This window comes from Ascidia mentula, chromosome 4 (genome assembly GCF_947561715.1).
Source record: "Ascidia mentula chromosome 4, kaAscMent1.1, whole genome shotgun sequence".
NCBI lineage: Eukaryota > Metazoa > Chordata > Ascidiacea > Phlebobranchia > Ascidiidae > Ascidia > Ascidia mentula.
Window position 1 is genome coordinate 13,196,991 of NC_138569.1, and position 21,837 is coordinate 13,218,827.

At 35.1% G+C, this 21,837-nt stretch overlaps 3 protein-coding genes across 5 annotated transcripts; 1 reads left to right on the forward strand and 2 right to left on the reverse strand.

Moving 5' to 3' along the window:
- The first annotated feature begins 627 nt into the window (after positions 1 to 627).
- On the forward strand, positions 628 to 10,106 carry LOC145899336 (MAP/microtubule affinity-regulating kinase 3-like). 2 transcript variants are annotated; one of them, XM_082988078.1, is made up of 21 exons: positions 628 to 762; positions 1,029 to 1,214; positions 1,298 to 1,400; positions 1,738 to 1,803; positions 2,048 to 2,118; positions 2,190 to 2,246; positions 2,516 to 2,650; positions 2,868 to 2,969; positions 3,076 to 3,195; positions 3,617 to 3,716; positions 3,781 to 3,893; positions 4,235 to 4,379; positions 5,057 to 5,183; positions 5,425 to 5,509; positions 5,836 to 5,921; positions 5,988 to 6,089; positions 6,258 to 6,593; positions 6,690 to 6,728; positions 8,373 to 8,493; positions 8,588 to 8,737; positions 8,955 to 10,106. In XM_082988078.1, exons 1-21 carry the CDS (start codon positions 733 to 735, stop codon positions 9,021 to 9,023), a joined length of 2,343 nt encoding a protein of 780 aa, XP_082844204.1. In that variant the 5' UTR covers positions 628 to 732; the 3' UTR covers positions 9,024 to 10,106. The 2 variants fall into 2 exon arrangements, with proteins under 2 accessions (XP_082844204.1, XP_082844205.1); XM_082988079.1 differs by lacking the exon at positions 6,690 to 6,728.
- Positions 10,107 to 11,295: 1,189 nt separating this feature from the next.
- Positions 11,296 to 17,201, reverse strand: LOC145899109 (protein kinase C epsilon type-like). The gene is made up of 16 exons (XM_082987827.1): positions 16,468 to 17,201; positions 16,176 to 16,313; positions 15,851 to 15,902; positions 15,636 to 15,795; positions 15,506 to 15,540; positions 15,366 to 15,442; positions 15,149 to 15,284; positions 14,912 to 15,018; positions 14,822 to 14,852; positions 14,374 to 14,507; positions 14,089 to 14,256; positions 13,873 to 14,027; positions 13,678 to 13,816; positions 12,877 to 13,065; positions 12,539 to 12,679; positions 11,296 to 12,326 (listed from the first exon to the last, which is right to left on the reverse strand). Exons 1-16 carry the CDS (start codon positions 16,693 to 16,695, stop codon positions 12,111 to 12,113), a joined length of 2,106 nt encoding a protein of 701 aa, XP_082843953.1. The 5' UTR covers positions 16,696 to 17,201; the 3' UTR covers positions 11,296 to 12,110.
- Positions 17,202 to 17,876: 675 nt separating this feature from the next.
- LOC145898985 (tetraspanin-18-like) lies at positions 17,877 to 20,435 on the reverse strand. 2 transcript variants are annotated; one of them, XM_082987687.1, is made up of 8 exons: positions 20,282 to 20,435; positions 19,626 to 19,749; positions 19,259 to 19,391; positions 19,140 to 19,199; positions 18,968 to 19,077; positions 18,813 to 18,832; positions 18,553 to 18,642; positions 17,877 to 18,268 (listed from the first exon to the last, which is right to left on the reverse strand). In XM_082987687.1, the coding sequence occupies exons 1-8, from the start codon at positions 20,385 to 20,387 to the stop codon at positions 18,093 to 18,095; spliced, it is 819 nt and encodes a 272-aa protein (XP_082843813.1). In that variant the 5' UTR covers positions 20,388 to 20,435; the 3' UTR covers positions 17,877 to 18,092. The 2 variants fall into 2 exon arrangements, with proteins under 2 accessions (XP_082843813.1, XP_082843814.1); XM_082987688.1 differs by lacking the exon at positions 18,553 to 18,642.
- Positions 20,436 to 21,837: the final 1,402 nt, after the last annotated feature.

Consider the following 21,837-nt stretch of genomic DNA (forward strand, 5'->3'; position numbering starts at 1 on the left):
AATTTGCGCAGATTTATTTGAAGACTGTTTACTGTACAGACATTTCTTATATTAATGTACTAGTTAATTTCTTTTGTTTAGATTGCAGATAAAAAGAACATAAATTCTTTGTTTGTTTACTGGTGTTAATTAGATGTTTTTTGATTGTTAGCGAGTACATGTTTTATGTTCATTTTATTCGTTAAACTGTTTTTTTTCTGTATATAGTTGAAATATGTGGTTGTTTATGACTGTTGTGCACATTTGCCAATTTTTGCATCTTGGCAAATTTTGCCCATAGCTTCTAATTAAGAAGCAAAAAAGCATTACCTGACAAATCAAATTGATTTTGGAGGCCTGGAGATTTTGACAATCAATTGATTTGGATTTGTTAAATTGCCTTTCCGAAATTGCAAAGTTGTAATTAAATTGGTTAATTTAGTTTGTTTTATGTGTATATATAGAAGTTTCTTAATATTGGTGTAAGTATATATATATAAATGTATATATATATATACAAGAATAATTTTGATTCAAGTGCAGAAGTAGTGTTATAACTGACTATGGAAACATAAGGGAATATTTCTAGCTGCCATTCTATTAATAGTCTATTCAAACTTGTTAAAAAACAATTTTCCTTTGTTATGCAGACATTAAGGTGTATTAACTCCACTCTGGTAAAAAATAACTTGAGATACCAGGTGGGACAACTTTGACGGAGTTTTGGAAAAATGACATTTCTTTAATTTTGACATGTCACGCCAAAATACGGAAGACAGAGGGGTAAGAACTTTTTTCATATGTTTTTGTCTTTTTGCTGCTTGAAACACATTTTGTCTTTACAATATGGAAGTTGTATTAACAAATAAGTAGTAAAAAACTTTTGGCAATTAGGCTACTTTTTAGTGGGCAAAAAAATCATTAATTTATCTTTTTTAACATCTTGCAAAATCAATTTCTAATGTATGCATGTACTCAGCATATATATTTACAAAACATGTAGGATCAGATCAGTTATTCCTGTGCATGCAATATCATGACACTTTTAGGCCAGCGGAGATGGTCCACGGTCTCAGAAAAGTCGTTCTTCCTCAAGCGGTCAAATTTTAAGACAAAGAAATATGCCACCTGGTGAGGAACAACCACATATTGGTCATTATCGGATTTTGAAAACAATCGGAAAAGGAAATTTTGCCAAAGTGAAGCTGGCAAGACATGTTTTGACTGGAAGAGAGGTAACTCTTGCTTTTTCATATTGCAAGTTAAACTGTATATATATATTTATCTAAAAAAAAATTTTATAACAATTGTTTTTTAGGTGGCCATAAAAATGATTGACAAGAAACAATTAAACCCCAGCAGTTTGCAGAAATTATTCCGTGAAGTTCGCATTATGAAAAATTTGGACCATCCCAACATAGGTAAAGATTTACATTTGTTAATAATGTTTTGGCCAACATCCTTGCAAGGATGTTCAATTCCTTCCTATTCTTACTCCTAGTGACCTAGCAACATAATTATATTTAATTGCCAAAGTGTTATGTTAGTGCGACCCATTAAATGTTAACGGACTCAATCAAACTTGTAATTTAGTTTAACCACTACCTACAAACAAACCTATTATATATTTGTATTAATTGTATAAATATATACATATATATATATTATATATATGTATTATAAAAATTGCGATTGTAATATATTAGTTGTGATTCCAACACCATAACAACGATATCAAAACTTTTTTATGATTGGCAGTAAAACTCTATGAAGTTATTGAGAATAGCAAACAACTGCTACTTGTCATGGAATATGCAAATGGAGGTTTGCCAAGTTTCTTTATTATGTTTGTTAATTTTACATTGTGTTTGTGTGTGTATATTGTATTTATTAAGGTTACACAAAAGCCTGTAATATTGAATGTAAAATTGGCCAACTGCAAAAGTTGGGCAGTTGCACTTATGATATTGGCAGACACATTGTCCAACTGTTTAAGTCAGACAATTTGTTATATAAGTCTAACGCCTTTTACATATACCAATTATTGATATCATGTCTTGTTGACTAGGTGAGGTGTTTGATTACCTAGTCGCTCATGGAAGAATGAAAGAAAAAGAGGCACGTGCCAAATTCAGACAGGTTTGTTTAATCATTTGCTAGCAAAGGGTAGGCTTGGTTTGTTTTTGTATCAATGACCATAAATTTTACAGATTGTTTCTTCTGTCCAGTATCTGCATAGCAAAAATATTGTTCACAGAGATTTGAAGGTAAAATTATTTTAAATTTTAATGTATGGGCATGGCAAGTTTCCAGACCTTTATATCTGTAGAAAATTCTTTAAAAAAATAATATATTATAAATTTGTTTGGTACATTTTGTTGACATCCATTATTATAAAATCTTATCAGCAAATGTTGTGTATAAATACTGCAATTTTTTGTTTATGCAACAGGTTTGTGGTTTGCCAAATATTGCCTCGTGGTTTTAAATTAATTTTGGTTGAGTATTCTCTATCAAATTAGTAATGTGTGTTCAGGCAGAAAATTTGTTGCTGGATGCAGACATGAACATTAAGATTGCTGACTTCGGTTTTAGCAATGAGTTTACTCCTGGTCGGAAGCTTGATACATTTTGTGGAAGTCCACCGTATGCAGCTCCTGAACTCTTTCAGGTGACACAAATAATAAATGTTTTTGTATACTATGCAGTGGTATCTAACATACAGCGACCAATGCAGAAAACTAGTTGTGCACCATAATTGATCTTTAGGTGTTGTTAATTTCAATTTTTAATGGTGTGGATAAAATGACTGATTGAGGGTTTCCATTCCTTTTTTATAACTGTTTAATTTCATTGTAGATTTAGTAACTACATGCTTCACCTTGCAGGGCAAGAAATATGATGGCCCAGAAGTGGATGTCTGGTCTCTTGGGGTGATACTTTATACCTTAGTCAGTGGATCACTGCCATTTGATGGGCAAAATCTGAAGGTCTAAAAATGTTTTGAAATTTTTATGTGCCAGTTTTGCACATGTTAAACTTATACAATGTGCAATCTGTATTTGTGTAGCTTCATAAATAATTGTGTTTTTTAAGGAACTTCGTGAGCGAGTTCTTCGTGGAAAATACAGAATTCCGTTTTACATGTCCACTGACTGTGAACAATTGCTGAAGAAATTTCTTATTTTAAACCCTGCAAAACGTGGAACACTAACAGTAAGACAAACTGCTTTTGCATTTTGTGGTCAAAAGTTTGTTTTATGTTCGAAATATGTTCATTTGGTGTCACAGGAAATATTACCTAAATGGTAAACCAAAATATTTTATTATACAGTTAATATTTAAACATTTTCTGATTTTATGTTAAACATGCATGTTTCATATAACCGGTTATATTTTATTGATGAACGCAGCACATATTTTATTAATATTTTTTCAAATTAAGTTGTTTACATGTACATAAACCAGGGTGGTTAGTTAAACCCCGGGCAACTATCCATAGCATGTTTAGATCACCTTATGTTAACAAACGGCCGGCACCTTGTGTTATTACTGGGATTGACATAGTGGGAGTAGGCACATCCTGCTAAACAATTTTCCTATAAGAGCTGTTAACAATTGATTTAATTTGTTTAAGGCGGCCATGACCGACAAATGGATGAACATTGGTCATGACGATGATCCATTAAAACCGTACACGGATAGATCTTTTGATGACAAAGACAATGCAAGATTAGGTAATATTTCAAGATTACATGAATTTTATATGTGGTCTTAATGTTGTTACTCTTGCCTTTACAGAGGCAATGGTTGAGATGGGATATGAAAAAGCTGAAGTAGAACATTCACTACGCACTCGTGCATATGATGATCCTTTTGCAACTTATTTGCTTCTCGGAACAAAACCTTCTGAAGTATGGAACAGCTGCATGTTTCTACAAAATGTGTTGTGAAATAATTTTCACTTCATGAAATACTGCCTGTGTATGATGTGTTTTGCCATTCAAAAATGTGATGTGTTTTGCCATTCAAAAATGAGCACAACCTTATAGAATTTTTAATGTGTTTTGTACAATAACTTACTTCCCACATTTATATAACAATTAAATTTAGTTAAAATGTATTATTGGAAAAATATTTTTGTTGTGACTTTATTCCAGTTTATGCATCATACACATTTTTTTGGCATAAACTATTGAAAAATCTATTTTTGTGTATAACTTCCTCTGCACAAATTCAGTTGATACTTTTTCAGTTATGTGATGCTGCTACATCAAGATCAAGCAGTGCTTTGTCCCTGAAGCAAATTGGGCAGCCATCCCCTTCGAATCAGGTTCCACGTGGAAAAGTACATCGGAGTGTGTCTGCTAATCAAAAGCAAAGGCGGATGAGTACAGAAAGTAAGATTTATTTGTGTTCTTTAACTTGCCTGCCTCATTAAATAAAGAAAGTGGACAGTGTGTCACAGATAGTTTTAAACCTTTTGTGTAAGGTGTAAGCATACCGAAAGATGATGTATCAACTAGCTACAACTTAGAGCCATGCTGTGAGCATTCAGTTTTCCCTGAAACGATGGTTACCCTTCCATCCAAGCTTCCCCATCATTGGAAGGACCAAGTGCGAATCAATCATCAGTATTCATATCAGCTTTATGAAGGTAGTTGAAAAAAGCTGTAGTCAGTACAAGTTCTGTTCACAGGCACAGTTCAAAGCAGTGAATACAACAGAAAATTAAACAGAAACTGGATGCTAGAAGTGAACACGTTTGTTTTTTTGTGCTAAAACTGTGTTACTAATATTGAAAAATTGATAAACCATAAAAACAGTTGTTTGCTCAAGGTATTGTTAATTTTTTTGTATGTAGGTTTTTTGCATTAAGTGGCAGCAATTTATAATAAATAAATAATTGGTCGAATAAGGTAAGTGAAAACTCATTTCCTGACCAAACAATCTTGCATTTAAAATTAGAATGCAGTTATTTACGGTATGTTACTGTACTTACTGTTATTATTATGTTTTGTGTGTTCAAACAAAACTAGGAATTCTCCCCCAGTACATGTGAAGATGTGTTTTTTAGACAGCAAAGCCAGCAATAATGTGGTTAAAGGTGTTGCTCGTTCCACCTCTGCACATCATCATGCGGCAAGAAATGGGGAATCACCCCACAATGCAGTTGCTTCGATTTCGGAAGATTCTAACTCAAGGTAAAGTAAATTACTAACTGTTAGTTTAATTGACTTTCTATATCTTTCAGAATGTTTGTCTGTTATGATGTTTAACATTCTCATGTGCAAAAACTTTTACCAATCTCAAAAACGTTAAAATGTCATAAAAAAAGTTTATCAAAATCAGTAAAAATACACAGTGCTGTGAAGTGGTGAGAGTAAAAGTAATGGTTGTTGTTTTCCTGATTTGGTTTCTTAATATCTTTTTTTTCTACAACAGTGCACTAAAACCTGCTCTTGGATCAATTGCTGCAAATCCAAACAAAGCTGAAATTCCCTCATCACAGAGAACAGACCCAGCCAAGGTAACTTTTCATGTAATTTGCTTCACATTTTTACGGTCAGGTATTGTTTTAAATGTTTTATATTTTATAATTATACCTATTGTCAAGTGAAGGAAAACAAGGAGGTAGCATGTTTACCCCTGCCTTAATTATTATTTTCAATTGCCTATTTCAACATAAAACAAACTCAAGTGTATCTTGCTGTCATGTGACAACACAGGATCCTTGTTGGCGATTTCAGCTATAAAACAAACTTTTGTGATATGTTTTCTCTTCGTTCAAACTTGTTTATTTGAAGTCTTTCTATCTAAGCAACTTTCAATGAAACCAGTACCTGTTTATTGCAGCCGTGGAAGGGTGCAGATATGACCAGAAGAAACACTTATGTATGTACAGACAAAAAAGGTGCTCACACTTTGCCTCCAGATGCAAGGTAAATACTGTTTAGTTATAAGATAACTTTGGCAATCATTGTATATCAAGATGTGTTGATTTTCAGTCCACCTGAAGACTCAATGCGTTCACATCATCACAAGTCCCACTCAACAACTGCGGGCGGCAAACTCATTTCACCATCGAATGATATTGATTCCAGGCCAACGTAAGTTTAAAAATTTCAAAAAATTTTCTGTATTTTACATTCCCAATATTGTTTTGTTCTATGATTGACCATGTAATTGTTTTATTATGATTTTAATTTACCCTAAAGTTGTAAAAAATTAAACTAAATGCATAATTTGCATGCATGAAAGTTTGTTTTTATGTACAGTACCTCACCTGGTGGCAAGTTGCCTTCTCCAGTTATTCGCACCACAAGTGTTGCCCCTGGAAGTCGTTCATCTGTCCATGCCCGCCATAATCCTACATCAGCTACCCCTTTTCCGAGGAACGCCAGGGAGAGGCGTACGTATCATGGGCCACAGACCCATGAAAGGCAGAGACGTACTGCTACTTACAATGGGCCACCTCCCACCTCACCTTCAGTCAGCGACTGCATGGCTGGTGCATCAAATCGCAACGATGGTGCAATGTCGTCAAAAGGGGGACAGGGTGCTCGTGACAATACAGGTTTCCTCAGTAAGCTGTCTTCAAAGTTTAACAGAAGGTAAGAATGTAGAGAAATGCTTTGACCTTGGCATTGCACAGATGTTGTGTTGGGGTTCAGTGCATATATGTCTGTTTTCACATCAATGCTTTTCAGGAGATCATTGAGGTTTTCGCGTCGCTATGAGCGTGAACGGTCAGTAGAATGACTGGCATGAGTTAAGCATGTTGATTGCAGCAAAGATAACTACTTATTTAATAAATTTTGCAGTTTTTCCTTGTTAACTAATGTTCACAAATGGCTCTGGGTTATTTTCCAAACTTCCGCTCTTCCCTTTCCAGCAAGTTGAAATCCAACCAAATATAGTTATTGTTTGGGTTAAAGACAAAACTTGCATGTGATTGTGCTGCAAAACAACATGTAAAACTTTATTAACAAAATTATTGCGCAAAAATATTTCTTCATGTTTAGTCATTACTAAAGGTCACAAAGAAACATTTTACTTTGGAAATAACGAAAAGGTCTGGCAAACTACAATCAAGTTTACCATTTTTGTTTGCAAGATTTATCATTGGCAGTGTGTGATTTTTAAGTATGTGATTTAATTACAATCAACTTGGTGACTTTAGGAAAAAAGTATTCATATTTTTATGTCAGAAATTTAGGTCAATTATGGCTAGAAGTGAGTTTTACAATTTTAAATCAAGTTTAATTGAAAAAATGGAGGGGTATGAAACTTGAGGCTGAATTAAACATGGAAAAATTGGTTGTATAAATGACACATTATCCTACCACAGTGGTAGTACCACTTGTCCTTTTAACATAAGAAGAATAATAGGCTTGGTTGGTGGATAAAGCATTGGTTTGGGCGGTTGCATGCTTTCCATTTTTGACATGGTGGCCTAATGAAATAATTCATTACCTGCAAGGTCACTATATGATATGTGCAGTAGAGTTTGTTGTTGGTGACTGGTGGTGGTTTGGTTTTCTCACAAAAGGAATCTGATCAATAAACAACTGGTCATGTTTCTTTTATGTTTTGTTTTTTTGGTAATTTCACTGGAATTTATGAACATTTTATTGTGGATACTTGTTTTGTGGATATTGTGGATAAGAAAAATAATAATTAATGATTAAAACTAGAAGGTTAATATTCTAAACTTTAGATGTTTTATTTAGAAAATAATTTCATATCTTATGGTATGATAGATACATTGCAAAAAGTTGTTAAAATTTATTTTATTGACATACAACAGTAATTTACATAGCCCTTTTATCATTTGTATAACATCAAAATCATTTCTGGAGTTACATTGTGTTTTTTCAGTCAGATATATTTGTGTGATAGTGATGTCAAAGCTCAATTTTAAAGCATATGTTAACAACAAGCAACTAGAAACTGAAATCTTAAAAACATGCTTATATAGCAAAGTGTATGGATGTGTGTTGAATCCAAAGTGGTCAGGTTTAAGTTTTTCCAGTGAAAAAGAACAATCTTGCATGCAATAAACTTCTTACCATAAAAAACATTTCAGATATTTGATGAAAAGTAGTTGTAGTTCAATTTAAATCCTAAATTTTACCTTTTGTCATCTTTGGCAACATGTGCAATGTCTGTTTGCACCAATTAAAGCCAATTATTTTAACAAACTTTACACTAACAGTTCAGTCCAACGTTGTTGCCTACTAAATGAAAATACAACTATGCAGAACTAATACTCTTGGGTGAAGTTATTGATGGTGACTGTGTGACACTAAAGCTAACAAAAATATATTGACACAAATATCTTGATGCAGATTTGTGCATGTCCTTAAACACTGGTCTTTGTTACATTTTAGTGCTTCAAGGGGTGTTCCTGAAACTGAAAAGGAGTCTAAGCCACGTTCTCTGCGATTTACCTGGTCAATGAAAACTACATCTGCCATGGATCCCAAAGAAATGATGAAAGAAATCCGCAAGGTGATTTAAATCTTCTCTGTTTTCAAACACTCCAAATGTATGTATTGCTGGAAAACATAAGTCAAAACATGAGTTTACACAGTGCTACTTTCAGGTGCTCAACTCCAATAATTGTGATTACGAACAGCGGGAAAAGTATTTGCTGTTTTGTGTTCATGGGCATGGACATGCTGATAATCTTGTACAATGGGAGATGGAGGTTTGCAAGCTGCCAAGACTTTCACTGAATGGAGTCAGATTTAAGGTAAATACATGCACAAAGACAAAATATATATTGTTATATATGGTTCTTGTGCTGTGTGGTATCATTTGTATTTACACTTTCAACAATTGACCAAGATAACTAGAAGTTTTACCTTTACCATCATGGAAACATTAGTTTTAGACCTTTTCCACCTACTTTGGGTAATAGTTAAGTACAGTATGAGTTAGATGCACTTTTCAACCTTCTTGTTGTACAGAGAATATCAGGCACAAGCATCGCATTCAAGAACATAGCATCTAAAATTGCCAACGAACTGAAGTTGTAGAATCGGCTGCACACATTTCAAGTTTGTCAATCAAGTTCACCTGGTCGCACATGGAGAATGTTGTTTGATATTTCTCTCCGCCATAGTGGGGCTGGGACTCATTCATCAGAGGTTGCAGTTTTTCTCTGGGTTCGGTTGCCAAACATACTTGGCAATTACTGTGTATCCAACAGTAAATTTTTGTTGTTTTGATGTTATGTTCGTTTGTTGAAAGTGAGTTTTGTACATTGAAGTTTTATGTTGAACGCTTAACATTTCAAACCTGAAGTTTCATCTCTGGAAAACTAAGGATATGTAGGGCATTGTATTTCCAAATATAAAATTAAAAAGTGACGTGTTCTCTAGCATTTTGCATCAAGCTATATTCATACTGTGTGGTGTGGTGGTGCACATCTCACTTCGAAAGTTTTACCTGCAAAGTGTCGTCGTGGTTGGGTTTGCGGCGATGAACTTGAAAGCTTATCACCCTTGCACTGTAGAAAAAACACAGGCACGTGCGCAACACATTCCATGCAAATCATGGTTATGCCTGTGTAGACATTTTGTTTCCGCGACCCTTGGAGTTTATGGCCTTGATTTTTCGTATAGCCTTGAACATTAAGTCGCATGCCTAGCAACAGCAGCAAAGAGCTTTAATCCTGATAGAATTCGTTTTTGCTCATCTCCTGTGTGTGACACTGTCTCTTCTGTTGTTTCGTATATTTTACCGTGATTCGTGTTGCTGGTCCCAGACCCAAGCTTGGTGTCTTGACTTCGCATTATTCTGACCGACGATGATTTTGCTGATTCTCAGCTCTCTCAAGTGGCAATTATTACTCTGTAGAAGATGCTCACGTATCATTAAAGCTTTTTATAGCATTGTACAAACCTTGGTGCGAGTGTGGTACACTTTGCTAAAACAATAAACGTGATCACACTCCAAGACCCCTTTCGTGTTTTAGAAACCATAAAACTCCATAAAATGTGTATCCTTTTTAAATTAGAACTTCTTAACGGCATCAAACGAGATGTTAAGTTTGACTAACAAAGTAATACCACATTGGTATTTATATTGTGAACATTTAATAAATGGATCGGAACCAACTATCTGTTTCGGTGTCCACAGTGAGTATTCCATATGATTTCGTGACCAGTTTTACCTTTCCTTGTTTTTTGCCGGATCGGTGACGAAGTTTATTTTGTTTATCACCATTACCAGGGGATGGGGCTATGACATTTTATCCTGCTTGGTTGAAGAGTCGTCACCAAAAAAGGCCCTTGACACTTTCACTGATGGTGTAATTGTGACACAGGACAGATTATGCATTAGACTAGAAGACTCCGGATGACGCATTCTTCTTTATCTAATGCAAAGAAAAACAAACCAACTCAAACTCCCCTCCTACGTTACTTTCAGCTTCGCGGAAAATGTTTGACATGATTGTGCATTAATTTTTGTAAAAAAAAACCTTATTGTTTTTAATCCCATACCAGGAAATTTTTGTGTTTACTACAGGTTTAATAACTAACTCTAAAGGCCAATATGGGTATTAAATTGAAGAATTAAGGCCCTCAGTAATATTGCACCTTGCGACTGTTCAGCTTGTTTCCCAATGACCGTTGATGGGTGTTGTGACTAACATAGGGACCTAATATTCTTCAAAGTTAAAAAAAATTTTGCTCCTTGATGTACAGAGCAAGGACTTGTTTTGATTCTCCTGGAAGATCTAACGACCAACAGGCGGTTATAAACAGCCCTGGGGGATTGCTTACATGCACTTTTTCAGCGTTGGGACACAAAAATGCAAACGCTGAGTGGGCAGTTAAACCCATTTTTCTCCAAAATCTAGTCCCATTTTACCATAATCATGACTAACCAGGGGGTGGCTAAACTATTTTTCCAGAGATTAAATTTGATAAAAAATTCTTGATCTGGGATGGATCTTTCATAAAATCATGAATGAACGGCCACTTAAACGATTCATTTTTCCAAAAACACAGCCTGAATTTGTGCTCCACTTTCACCAGCAAGTAACTACCTGATTGAAATAGCCCCAAACCCGACTAAAACTGCCCCAAACACCCCAAAAATTCGCCTTGACAACAGACATGCATGTGCGCTCATTAAACCCTCTGCATCACTGGTTTTTCACTGTGACGTGGTCCATTGTGACAGATGTTACACGGTGGGCATTTCCCACCACCGAAACTTATTTTCATATAAATACCAATATGCGTTCTAAACGCACGTAAAGTTAAATACACGAAGTATTTGTAAGAAATGTTGGTCAGACAACAATACGCAACAGATGTATTGTGGCAAAATACCTCACAAGCACTAATTTAAACGGACAAAAGTCGGCTGGAATAAAACTCTTCATTTCATTTCAAAGCGAGTATTTGAGTATGATGATGGCAAGCGACACAATACAACGTAAAAATCGAATATGTTTGAATATATCTCAATTGAAACTCAAAAAATAGGCGCAAACCGCGAAGTACATGCTGTACATAAACTTACCTGATAAAAGAATGTACAGAAAGAAAAAAAAAGCGAAACTAAACATAACATGCAGAGGAGCATACGTCATCGCAGTTGGTTAACGTTTCAGGGATTACCGATGCCGAGTATATGCACAAAATAGTACGGAAGGTGGATAACAAATCAAAAAAACAAATCGCACCTGTTTATCCGTATGCTCACTGAATAATTTCATATCTGCACCACCATATGGTAACGAACGGTTATTAATTGATGTAACATGGGTGCGTGGAGAGGATGTAAGTGATTCATTACAAAGCAGGAATTAGCAATATACGGCTTATTGCCTAAGATTTGTGAAACATGACGACACAAAACATCACGTGTTGACATGGCAACAAAACAAGAGCTCGTCGAAGCTTGGTAAAAACGGGACGCGCTAAGTGCAGTTTAAACTAAAATTCATATACGCACACACGGGCGTGCAGTGTACGCAAAAGTACCAATGCATTTGAAGAGAATTGCAGAGAATAATTCAGTGACGATCTGGGGCAGTGCTTCTTTATTCGTTGCCTTCTTTTTGCTGATGATTGTTGCGAATATGTATCCAAAGTCAACCGCCACCTTCACAAATCAGTGGATGGGATCGATGGAGTCGATTCTTTGGTTTTTTGGCTGACAGGGGAAGGCTCTTTCACCGTCGAGTACTTGTCGTTTACATAGGAAAAGCTTTTAAAATCTGATTGATCGATGGCGTTGAGTGCCTGTGTCGGTATCGGCGTAAAGCGAGGGGTCATTCGCGTGAAATCAGAATCGAAGTTAGTTGTGTCGTAAGGGTTTTTCTACAAAAAAAATACTCTGTTTGTACCTGAAAGTGTTGGGAATATTGTATCGGTTCGTTGACATTCTGTAGACACACTTAATTCTTTGCGGTATTTATTTAGGAAGTTTCAGGTCGCAGAATGTCAATTCCTCGCCATAAGTTAGAAGACTTGGTTGTGGTCACTTAAAAGTCTTAATATTTTCAAACGCAAACAAAGCATCTCGTACTCACCATGTTGGGTTTAAATGGGGGCGCAACTTTCTTCTCTTCCAGGTCTATCCAACTCACCGTGGCAAAGAAAGGATGTTGTAGAATGGCCGGTTCACCCGCCGAACCACAGCCCAGCCGCCGAGCTGGATTTTTAGTCATGAACTAAATACAATAAGGTTTGTATCGATCAAACAATGGAGCTTTCTATCAGTTTTATCTTTTGACAAATGAACAGGTGGCTAAGATAGAGAGCTACCGGGTGTGCGTACAATAACCGTCATAAAAAATTTAAAGCTCCCTCATCGATTAACAAAATCGCTTCATTCGCGCAGCAAACTAATCCGTTTTGAAAATCTCACCATTTCAAGAACGTTCACGGCGTTTTTGGTTAACCAGACAGGGTATAAAACATCGTCGTTCATGATTGATTCGAATAAATCATCTTCGTTGTCAGCTTCAAACGGTGGTTGACCAGCCAACATTTCGTACATGAGAACACCAACTGCCCACCAGTCAACAGAAACACCATAATCCAGCTCTTGCAAAATCTTCGCAAATGTTCAAAAACACATCATAACACTCAATTTGTAACAAATTTGAATCTTTTTTGGATATTCAATGTCATTACATTTATTAGACAGCATTAGGATTTTGATAATGGATTGAATTATGTTGTTTAGTAAATATTGAATAAAGACTCTCTTTGTGAGAAAAACAAACAACAGTTGGAAAAGAGATTAATGCAAATTTCATAACACACCACAATAGGAACACAACTCATGGTTTTACCCGTAATTGTTAGAGTAAAAAAACAAAAAAACAACAACTGCGTAATTCAAACTATTGATGGCATAAGTTCTTGCCGAAACATTTTTCAAACATGACAATGTTAATAACAATATTCACACCACAATACTTCGTCATATAAATTAGCTAAGAGCTATTAATGTGGTCCCACTGCATAGGATATTTTCTTCACTGCATGTGATTCATAACTTGAACCAGTTTATTTAAATAACATTTTCTTCAAGTTTTATGTTGGACTTAGTGAATGCTAATAATAAATATTAGCATAAGTATGGTAATGAACAAAAAGCACTTTTCAAAAGAAATAGATGTAAACAAAGTGGTAATTAGCATAGCAAATGATTGAAACAAACCTCTGGTGCAATATAATCAGGTGTTCCACAAAATGTTGTTGCAAGGTTGCCATCTTTAACACCTTCTCTACACATCCCAAAGTCAGCTAATTTACAATGCCCATCCTGGTCCAGCAAAATATTGTCCAGTTTGATGTCGCTGCAAAGTTATGAATATTATTTGTTGAATAACCAAATTCTCTTCATGTCTCTTACCGATAAACAATTCCATTTTTGTGAAGAAACATCAAAGCAAGTATAACTTCAGCTGCATAGAATCGTGAACGTTCTTCAGAAAACTTGCGGGATTTTTGTATTTGAAACATAAGATCTCCACCACCCACATATTCCATCACAAAAAAAAGGCGTTCCTGCCAACGCAAGTCATTTTATCTCAAACAATTTAGTATAATCAATCAAATCTTGTATTACCCTTGTTTGAAAGCATGAGTGAAGGGAAGTTAGAAATGGATGCTCAAGTGCAAGGACACGCTTCTCAGTTAAAGTACATTCAACATCATCATCCTGGCTAATCACATCTTTCTTCAAAACTTTGACAGCAAATATTTCTTTGCTGCTTTTATGTTCTGCCAGCATAACCTGAACAAAGTATTCATTTAAATGGAAATTAAATCCTTATAAATAGTTGTATCATAGCATGAAAGAGTGCAGAAAAGCCTTTTAACCCACTGGACAAACTATGTAATGATGTATCACCTTTCCAAAACTTCCCTTTCCAAGGACTTTAATGAAATGGAAATCAGTAACTTTAATGAGTTTCTTATCTGCATCACTTGATGTTGAGGCGAGTTGAGGACGAGAAACAGTTCCATTCTGTTTTGCTTTACCACCTAAATGATTTTGTTTGTTTATATTAGTGATAATATGAATTTCGAAATAAAATAAAAAAAAAAGTCAAAAATTGTTGTGGTGTATACATGAATACAGGCCAAGTTGTTTTATGAGTATACCCATATAAACAACAAAAGTAAAAGTGGTTTAAAGGCAGTATACAGCTCTAAGTATTGCTGTGTAACTCATGCATAGTACGTAAATCAAATCATTTCCTGTTGCAGTGTGACCTCACCACTCTCAAGAGAACCAACAGCTGCCGTTACCGCAAATTAGTTACCAAAGCAAACTTTCATAACAGAGCAGTTCTTACCTGTTGGTGATCGATCTGGTGAAACCAATCCCTGAAACACAAAACATTTGTTAGTTATATAGCAGTAATTTCAAATTTGAGCAAACCAACCTTGGTGTCTTTAATTTGTTGTATAATGTCTGCTAATTCTTTATCCTTAATCCCACATGAGTTTGGAATATTGGCAGCACACCGCTTGTGAACGTTTATTTTGCAAGCTTGAACACAAGACATGTATAAAAGTTGTGTGAGTCATAAGTACTAAATGTTTAGTTCCTGCATATTTAAAACAACATAAAAAACGTTTTTCAAATAATTCTGTAAAATTTATGAAAAAATTAAGTATACCTTTACACTGCATTCCCTGAGAATACAATCCATATAATAATGAACCACAATGATCACAGAAAGTAAAAAAGGAGTAATTGTGTGATCGAAATTTGTGTGGAACATTGAAGTTTATTCGCCCTAAAAGTGGATCCTCCTATAAATATATATGGGGTTATTCCTACCAATAAATACCAAAATATTTTCACAAACACACATAAAATGAAAAAGAACTCACAGCAATTTCTGTTTTGCATCCAGGACATTTTTTTAAAACTTGAGTGTGGCAGCGTTTATGGACTACACACGTGCAAGCTGAAACATATAAATACATTATGATCATAATCACTCCATAACATAACAAACAAAAATCCTTACCTTGACACTGGTAACCCTGCTTCCCAACAAGACCCCTACAACAGAAATACACAAATGATCAGATGTTGAAAATTCAACCACGAAGTTTTCAATTATAAACCAGTTTTGATTTAGTGGCAAGAAAACTTACCAGATAAACTCTTTGCAATGAGAACAAAAAGTTGGTTGTCTAAGAAATGTAGCTAGAAACTTGTGTCCATTCACCCTGTGAATTCGTCTCCTCACAGCATTGCGTCTGCCACGCTTACGGGTATTTTGTTTAAACTGTTGTTTAGGTTTTGCATTAGAACCTAAAAAGACAATGAAATTACCAAACAACCATTCCAAAAATGTAAGTTTCATTACCTTTTTGGACTTTAATAGAAACTTTTATTCTTCCTGTTGGTTCCAAATCCAGCTAAAACAAAACTCTTTCCAGTGATTAACTATTTTATTAATGTCAAGCAGAAATGGATATGTGTATAAGCTGCAGACAGATGGCCACTGTTTCGACCTAAAATTTCTCATCAGTGCAGCTGTTGTGGCTATCAGACATCTGTCTGCAGCTTATACACAATTCATATTATTGGCTCCACATTGCTTATCATAAAAATGGATACATTTTGGTTCTGAAATACCCCAAGTTTAATTTGCCAAACTGCTAAAATAAGATCATGCAATAGTATCTTACCCAAACATCTGTGTAGCCATTCTGTTTGATTTCATTAGCAATTGTGCCAAGTTGAATTTGTGCATCTGCCACAAAGTGATCCTCCCCAACTGATGCATCATGAAAAACTCGAAATGACAATGCTTTTGCATTTTCAACCTAAAGATAATGTGAATCTCATTAACTGGTAATTGTTATTTTTGACTATTGCTGTTTATTAAAATGCATCTTCACAAGAAAATAAATGATAAAAATTTGCTTGCAAAACAAATATATTCAACACAGGCATACAAAATTTACCACAACAACATACCTCATCAGAAAATTCTTCATTCCAAACCGGAGCAAGGGTTTTGGCTTTAGTAGCAGTTTTACCAATTATATTGTCATCAATGGTTATCTCAACATATGTGTCAAGGGTTGATATGTTTATTCCAGGTAAACGCTTGCTGAAAGCAGTTGGTTTAAGATCAACAGCTTCAGCAACAGAAACATAAAGTGATCCGGAAAATCCCTCCATTTCAACTTTACATATTGTCATTAAATTCAAAAATTTCTGCTGTGGAAGTGTTGAATGAATGACACAATTATGATAGTACTGAAATGAGGTAAAAAACCTTATCCAGGTTGAAAAACATCTGCAAAAGCTTTTTCTGAAATGTCTTTGTAATAAAAGTGTATATGTTTTCAACACTATGGACTAGTATCTTTGTTCTCAGAATTATGGGTAAACTCGCTATTAGTGTGAAATAGAAACAGTCATTAGATAAAAACATATGTATATAGCAAGACAAGACTCAAATTTTGCTTTCAGTATTTTTACTACTGGCTTAAACTAGAAAGGACAGTAGCCTTAATGATGGAAAGTACAATTTCTATTGATTTTAATAAAACATTTTGTAAATTATTAATTTTTGTCAAGACTAAAAATTAGAATCAACCACGCGTTTTGAACAATATAAATTAATTTTCCACACTTAATACAACTTACATTGTAACGGCGTAACACCACGCAAAAAATTAACTTCCTTGTTACCCAACTTTAAACCGGTGTGCCACTCTGACCAACGTCAGTAAGTAATGTTAACATTACATTACCATTGATACGTAAGTTTTTATATCAACATATATCAAGCTTCGTTTTCTTGTCAACTATTACTTACACACTATTACATTAACCCAAAACATACACAAACGACTACAAAAAACTTTTTCCCTTCCTTGTCGTTGTCAGTGATGGTGTGACAGTAACAGAGAATATTTATCTCAGCACTGCCACCATGGGGACAAAAATTTCCGGAGATAATACTTACACAGAAATCGTACAACATAGCAAGGGCACAGTTTACCGAGTATACTAAATATGTTTAGTGTACGTAGTAATAGTTCACCAATTAGGTATATTTAACTTTAACAATTGTCAAACCAACTTCTTATAATTTGTAGGGGATATTTTTGCCGCCTTTGCTTTTCTGGTCCATGTTATCATATTAAACAGCAAGCGAACAAGAGCTCTAATGGAAAAAGTTTCGAGGTTAAAACAAGAATACAAATTCGCAGATATTGGCCAGCTAAACTATATTTTAAATAAATAGAAAACCTGAAAGCAGGATAATAATTTTTGCCTTTATACAGTCGCTGCTGGTTTGTAAAATAAGCTATCGGGTAAACAGGTGTAATCGAGTCCTAAGTAATACACAACCTGGGAAACTTCTACAAAGGCATAGTTGTGATGTTTATTATTGTATTACATTTTAGCCAAACGGCTTCATAATTTCTTGTGTTGATTCAAACAACAGTAAAATTATATTTTACATATTACGGAGCACACGTTTTGTAACTTTATGTTTAGACCAGAAGTTTTGAATGCAAAGCTTGTTTATAGTTATTTATCGCAAACAAAACACTTTATGTATACAGGACACAACTGGTAAGTGGTTACACAACTTCATATCCTTTCTGAATTGCAGATATCAAACAGCACGCAGAAATCATGACCATTATTTCAATGAGAAGAACACCGATGGCCACTCCCCCAGCTGCATAAAGGTAAGGACGAATTACCGACTCGCATCCATCTTTGTACTTCTCACCAGTCTTTCCTTTGGTTGGTGCTAAAATGTGAAACGAGTTGTGTTACGTATGATGTGACGGGCCCTGGAAGTCGGGGCCAAATTAATGAATTGCTTCTTACATCTGACGACAACTTCCCTGTGCTTACTATCAACTCATAACAAAACGTAATTGGAAAACCATATTCATGCAACAAAACCGATTAAAATAAATAAACTTCAGGAGCATTAAACTATAATTATAACTTAATAAAACAAAATAAAACTTATAGAAGGCCAATATGCGAATATCAAACCAGCACAAATATAATTAAGTTTTTGCAAACCAGGTGTTGGGGTTGGTAATGTCGACGTCTCAGGCGATGGAACATTAACTGCTTTTGTCGAAGAAGATATTGCAGCATCTGAACCCGAACCTGACCCAGTTTGTTATTTAACTACATTTGTGTGGAATTGGACGCCAAAATAAAAAAAAAAACACTTAACATAACTTCAAATTGTTTTTTTGAAGTCACGTAACAAACAACACAGAAATAAAGATAAACGCACAATCGTAGCAATAAGCAAAGTGCAAAACCGACCATACCTTCAGATGAAGTGGCATTCCTAAACACAAAACGCAGCGTTTTTAAAGACCTGAGTTGTCTAAATTATATTAAGTACACATTAAATAGGGATGCCATAGCAAGTATAAATGATTGTGTTATGTTTACTTTTGTATATATATATTTTTAAACTCACATCCCCTTCACTGTTTGTGTTTCCTTGTAACAGCTCATTGGAACAACGTCGTAGTTGTCCGGACCTGTTATGCCACAACAGTGAAACTTCATTTCCATCATACCAACAGCCTACAAAAAATGATTAGAATAACGTCAGTAGCATCATCGAATACCAAGAAAGAGCCATATACCTGTTGATATGCAGGGGCAAATTTAGAAGAGTTATGGTTTAGATCATATATCATGGTTTCCTGAAAAACACAGAACATAATGTAACGAATGGAAGGTTTGATTACGGAAAAACATTTACCTTGATTTGTTTGTACTTAACCAAGCTGATAATTATTCCAGTTAACTGTAGAATGAAGATTAGCAAAACAAAGACAAGATAAGTGATCAGCAGGCATCGGTTTTCCCCTAGAGCTCCCCAACATCCGAAAAAGCTGGCCAAAACATTTGTTATTTACTTAAAAGAATTTCAGAGTAAAGTGTAAGTTTTAACAATGGTAAGAAAGGTAAATTGATTCATCGCTTAAGCAGTGTCCAGATTATATGTAACTTATATATATTACTGACGTAGACTAACATGTTTTTGTGAGTGGCCCAAGATTTGAAATAAGGGAGTATTTAAGACCAAACACCTGAGGAAATTGTGACTTTTATATGTTGTAACTTACGAAATCATAGCAAGAAACAATCCCACAGCCATAAGAATGTACAGTCCGTCTTTGAGCATCGGTGCGTTTAGGCTCATAACCATTTGATTAAGAATGCTGTGTGGATTGAAAGCTTCATATCCGGCTGAAGAAAAAACAAAACAGGGCTTAAGTTAGTGAAATTTATGACTTCCGCAGTATGGTTATTCACGCCCTACGCACAGCATGTAATCAATCATATAAAGAGTGCAATAGTCGTGAAGTTATACCACGGGTGGATGGCCTTTTTGTCAGTAGCGTGATCGGTAGGGTGTTGCCTGCTACCTTCTAAAGCAATATCGACACAAAGATTGCTGCCGACTTTCTACCACACCAAGTGCTTTTCTACAACCACTTTGAAAAATACTTGTCAACGCAATGCTGGAAAATTACTTTCCTTCTTTTTACCTTTTACTATTTGAACATATGTGTTCTAATGAAAGCGATAATGCCTATTAGTACAGGTGAAAAATATTTGTCACAAACAACAAGACATTGTGTTTGCTTGGGGTTTTCACATTTAACCTTTATCATCTTAGTTTTTACAACAATAAGTCTAACCCAAATGTTTTGCAGCAAAACTTCATGTATGTGCATCAATATGGGCAAAATAGGCCTATTTTTCAAAAAAAACTTACCAAAGCCAGCCAGCAGCAGCCCTCCAATGAAAAATAGCAAGTTAAACACGGCGAGAAAATACTTCAAACATTTACTCCCGCAGCTGTCCATGCTGAGATTAGCCATTATTTCAAAAAAGAATTCACTTCTATCTATTTAAAAATCCAAAATGTTTCTGATAATTTTGAAAAACAAAGAAAATCATTAGCCCTATATTTCACACTACGCGTTCGGGCGATCTAATCTGAGCAGTGAGCCTACCATGATCACGCTTCAGCTTCCTCTGCTTTGTGGATGGTGAAATCCGGAAGCCCGCCGCACGAAAACTGTCAGCGAAACAAATGATAGGGGAGAGTAATGCTACACAAGAAAGGCTGTGGGAGACGTGAAAGTGCAGGCGTGCAACAATAAAATAGATGAAATGCCACCAAACTCAGCGTCTAATTGAATTGTCAACAAGGTGCGTATATTTTCGTTACCCAAAATGATAGAGTGGCTACCAACTAAGCACAGTCGAATCACCAGGTGTTGTGCTTCCCGGCAAGACAAACTAACATCCTCGTAAACATCCGTAGAGCTAGAACTGCAACACACATTGTCGAGCAAAACGTTACTTTTCATGTTGGTTCTTCACAATTTGTGTTCTTGTGTTTATTGGGGCTAACAGCAATACCAATGAAACGTTTGATAATTGGCGAATAAGTTTATTTCAACAATTTAAATGTAAGCAAAACGGAAGTCTGTATAGAAAACAAAATATGAAGGAAATTGGAATAAACGGAATAATATAAGTTAGTTTCACAAATAGCTCACCCACACGTATTATCTTTTCAATGTAACTGCTGTTGACAAGTTACATAATGCATTGCAAAAACCCGATGGCAATGTTTATTTTTTACATCGGTCATAAAGCTGCAATTGAAGCAAAACTTGTCCTTTTCATTCAAGGTATAAAAACAAGTATCATGAAGGAGTTTCGAAAAACAAACTTTGAGAAATCTACTTGTTTGTGGTATCTAGTCAAATTCTTGCACGTGAAACATACCCAGAGAAACCAGCATTATATTGTGTAATGTTTTGTTTGCAGCATTGCATAACCATTGCATAAATCATTTCCTTTGTAGCATTGCACAAGCATTTGCAAATCCGTTACCATAAGCATTGGATATTTCACAAGTTCCAACTCAAGTGTAAACATGATCTCATAATGTTACCCCAATGATTTAACCGTCGAATGTTCTCGAGTAAAGTGATTCATTTAACATCCTGTTTACCACATTAAAGGTTCTCGTATGCTTATGTCACACTACTCCTTTGTTCTTGTATATTGTTTCAAGCGATTTATGATATTACGCCCACATTATTGACCAATCAGATTTCAGTAGGGAGAGCTTAAAAAGCCCAGTGTGTACCTGTAAATTCATTCTACTGCCATTCCACTTATTCAACTATCATTCTACTATTATTCTAATATTAACTGCAATTCTCTCTGAACCTGGTAGAATCAACGTTCGTATTGCAGAGTTCGTAAAGTGCCGTTTCAATGAAGCATGTAACATATTTCAATACAATCAAT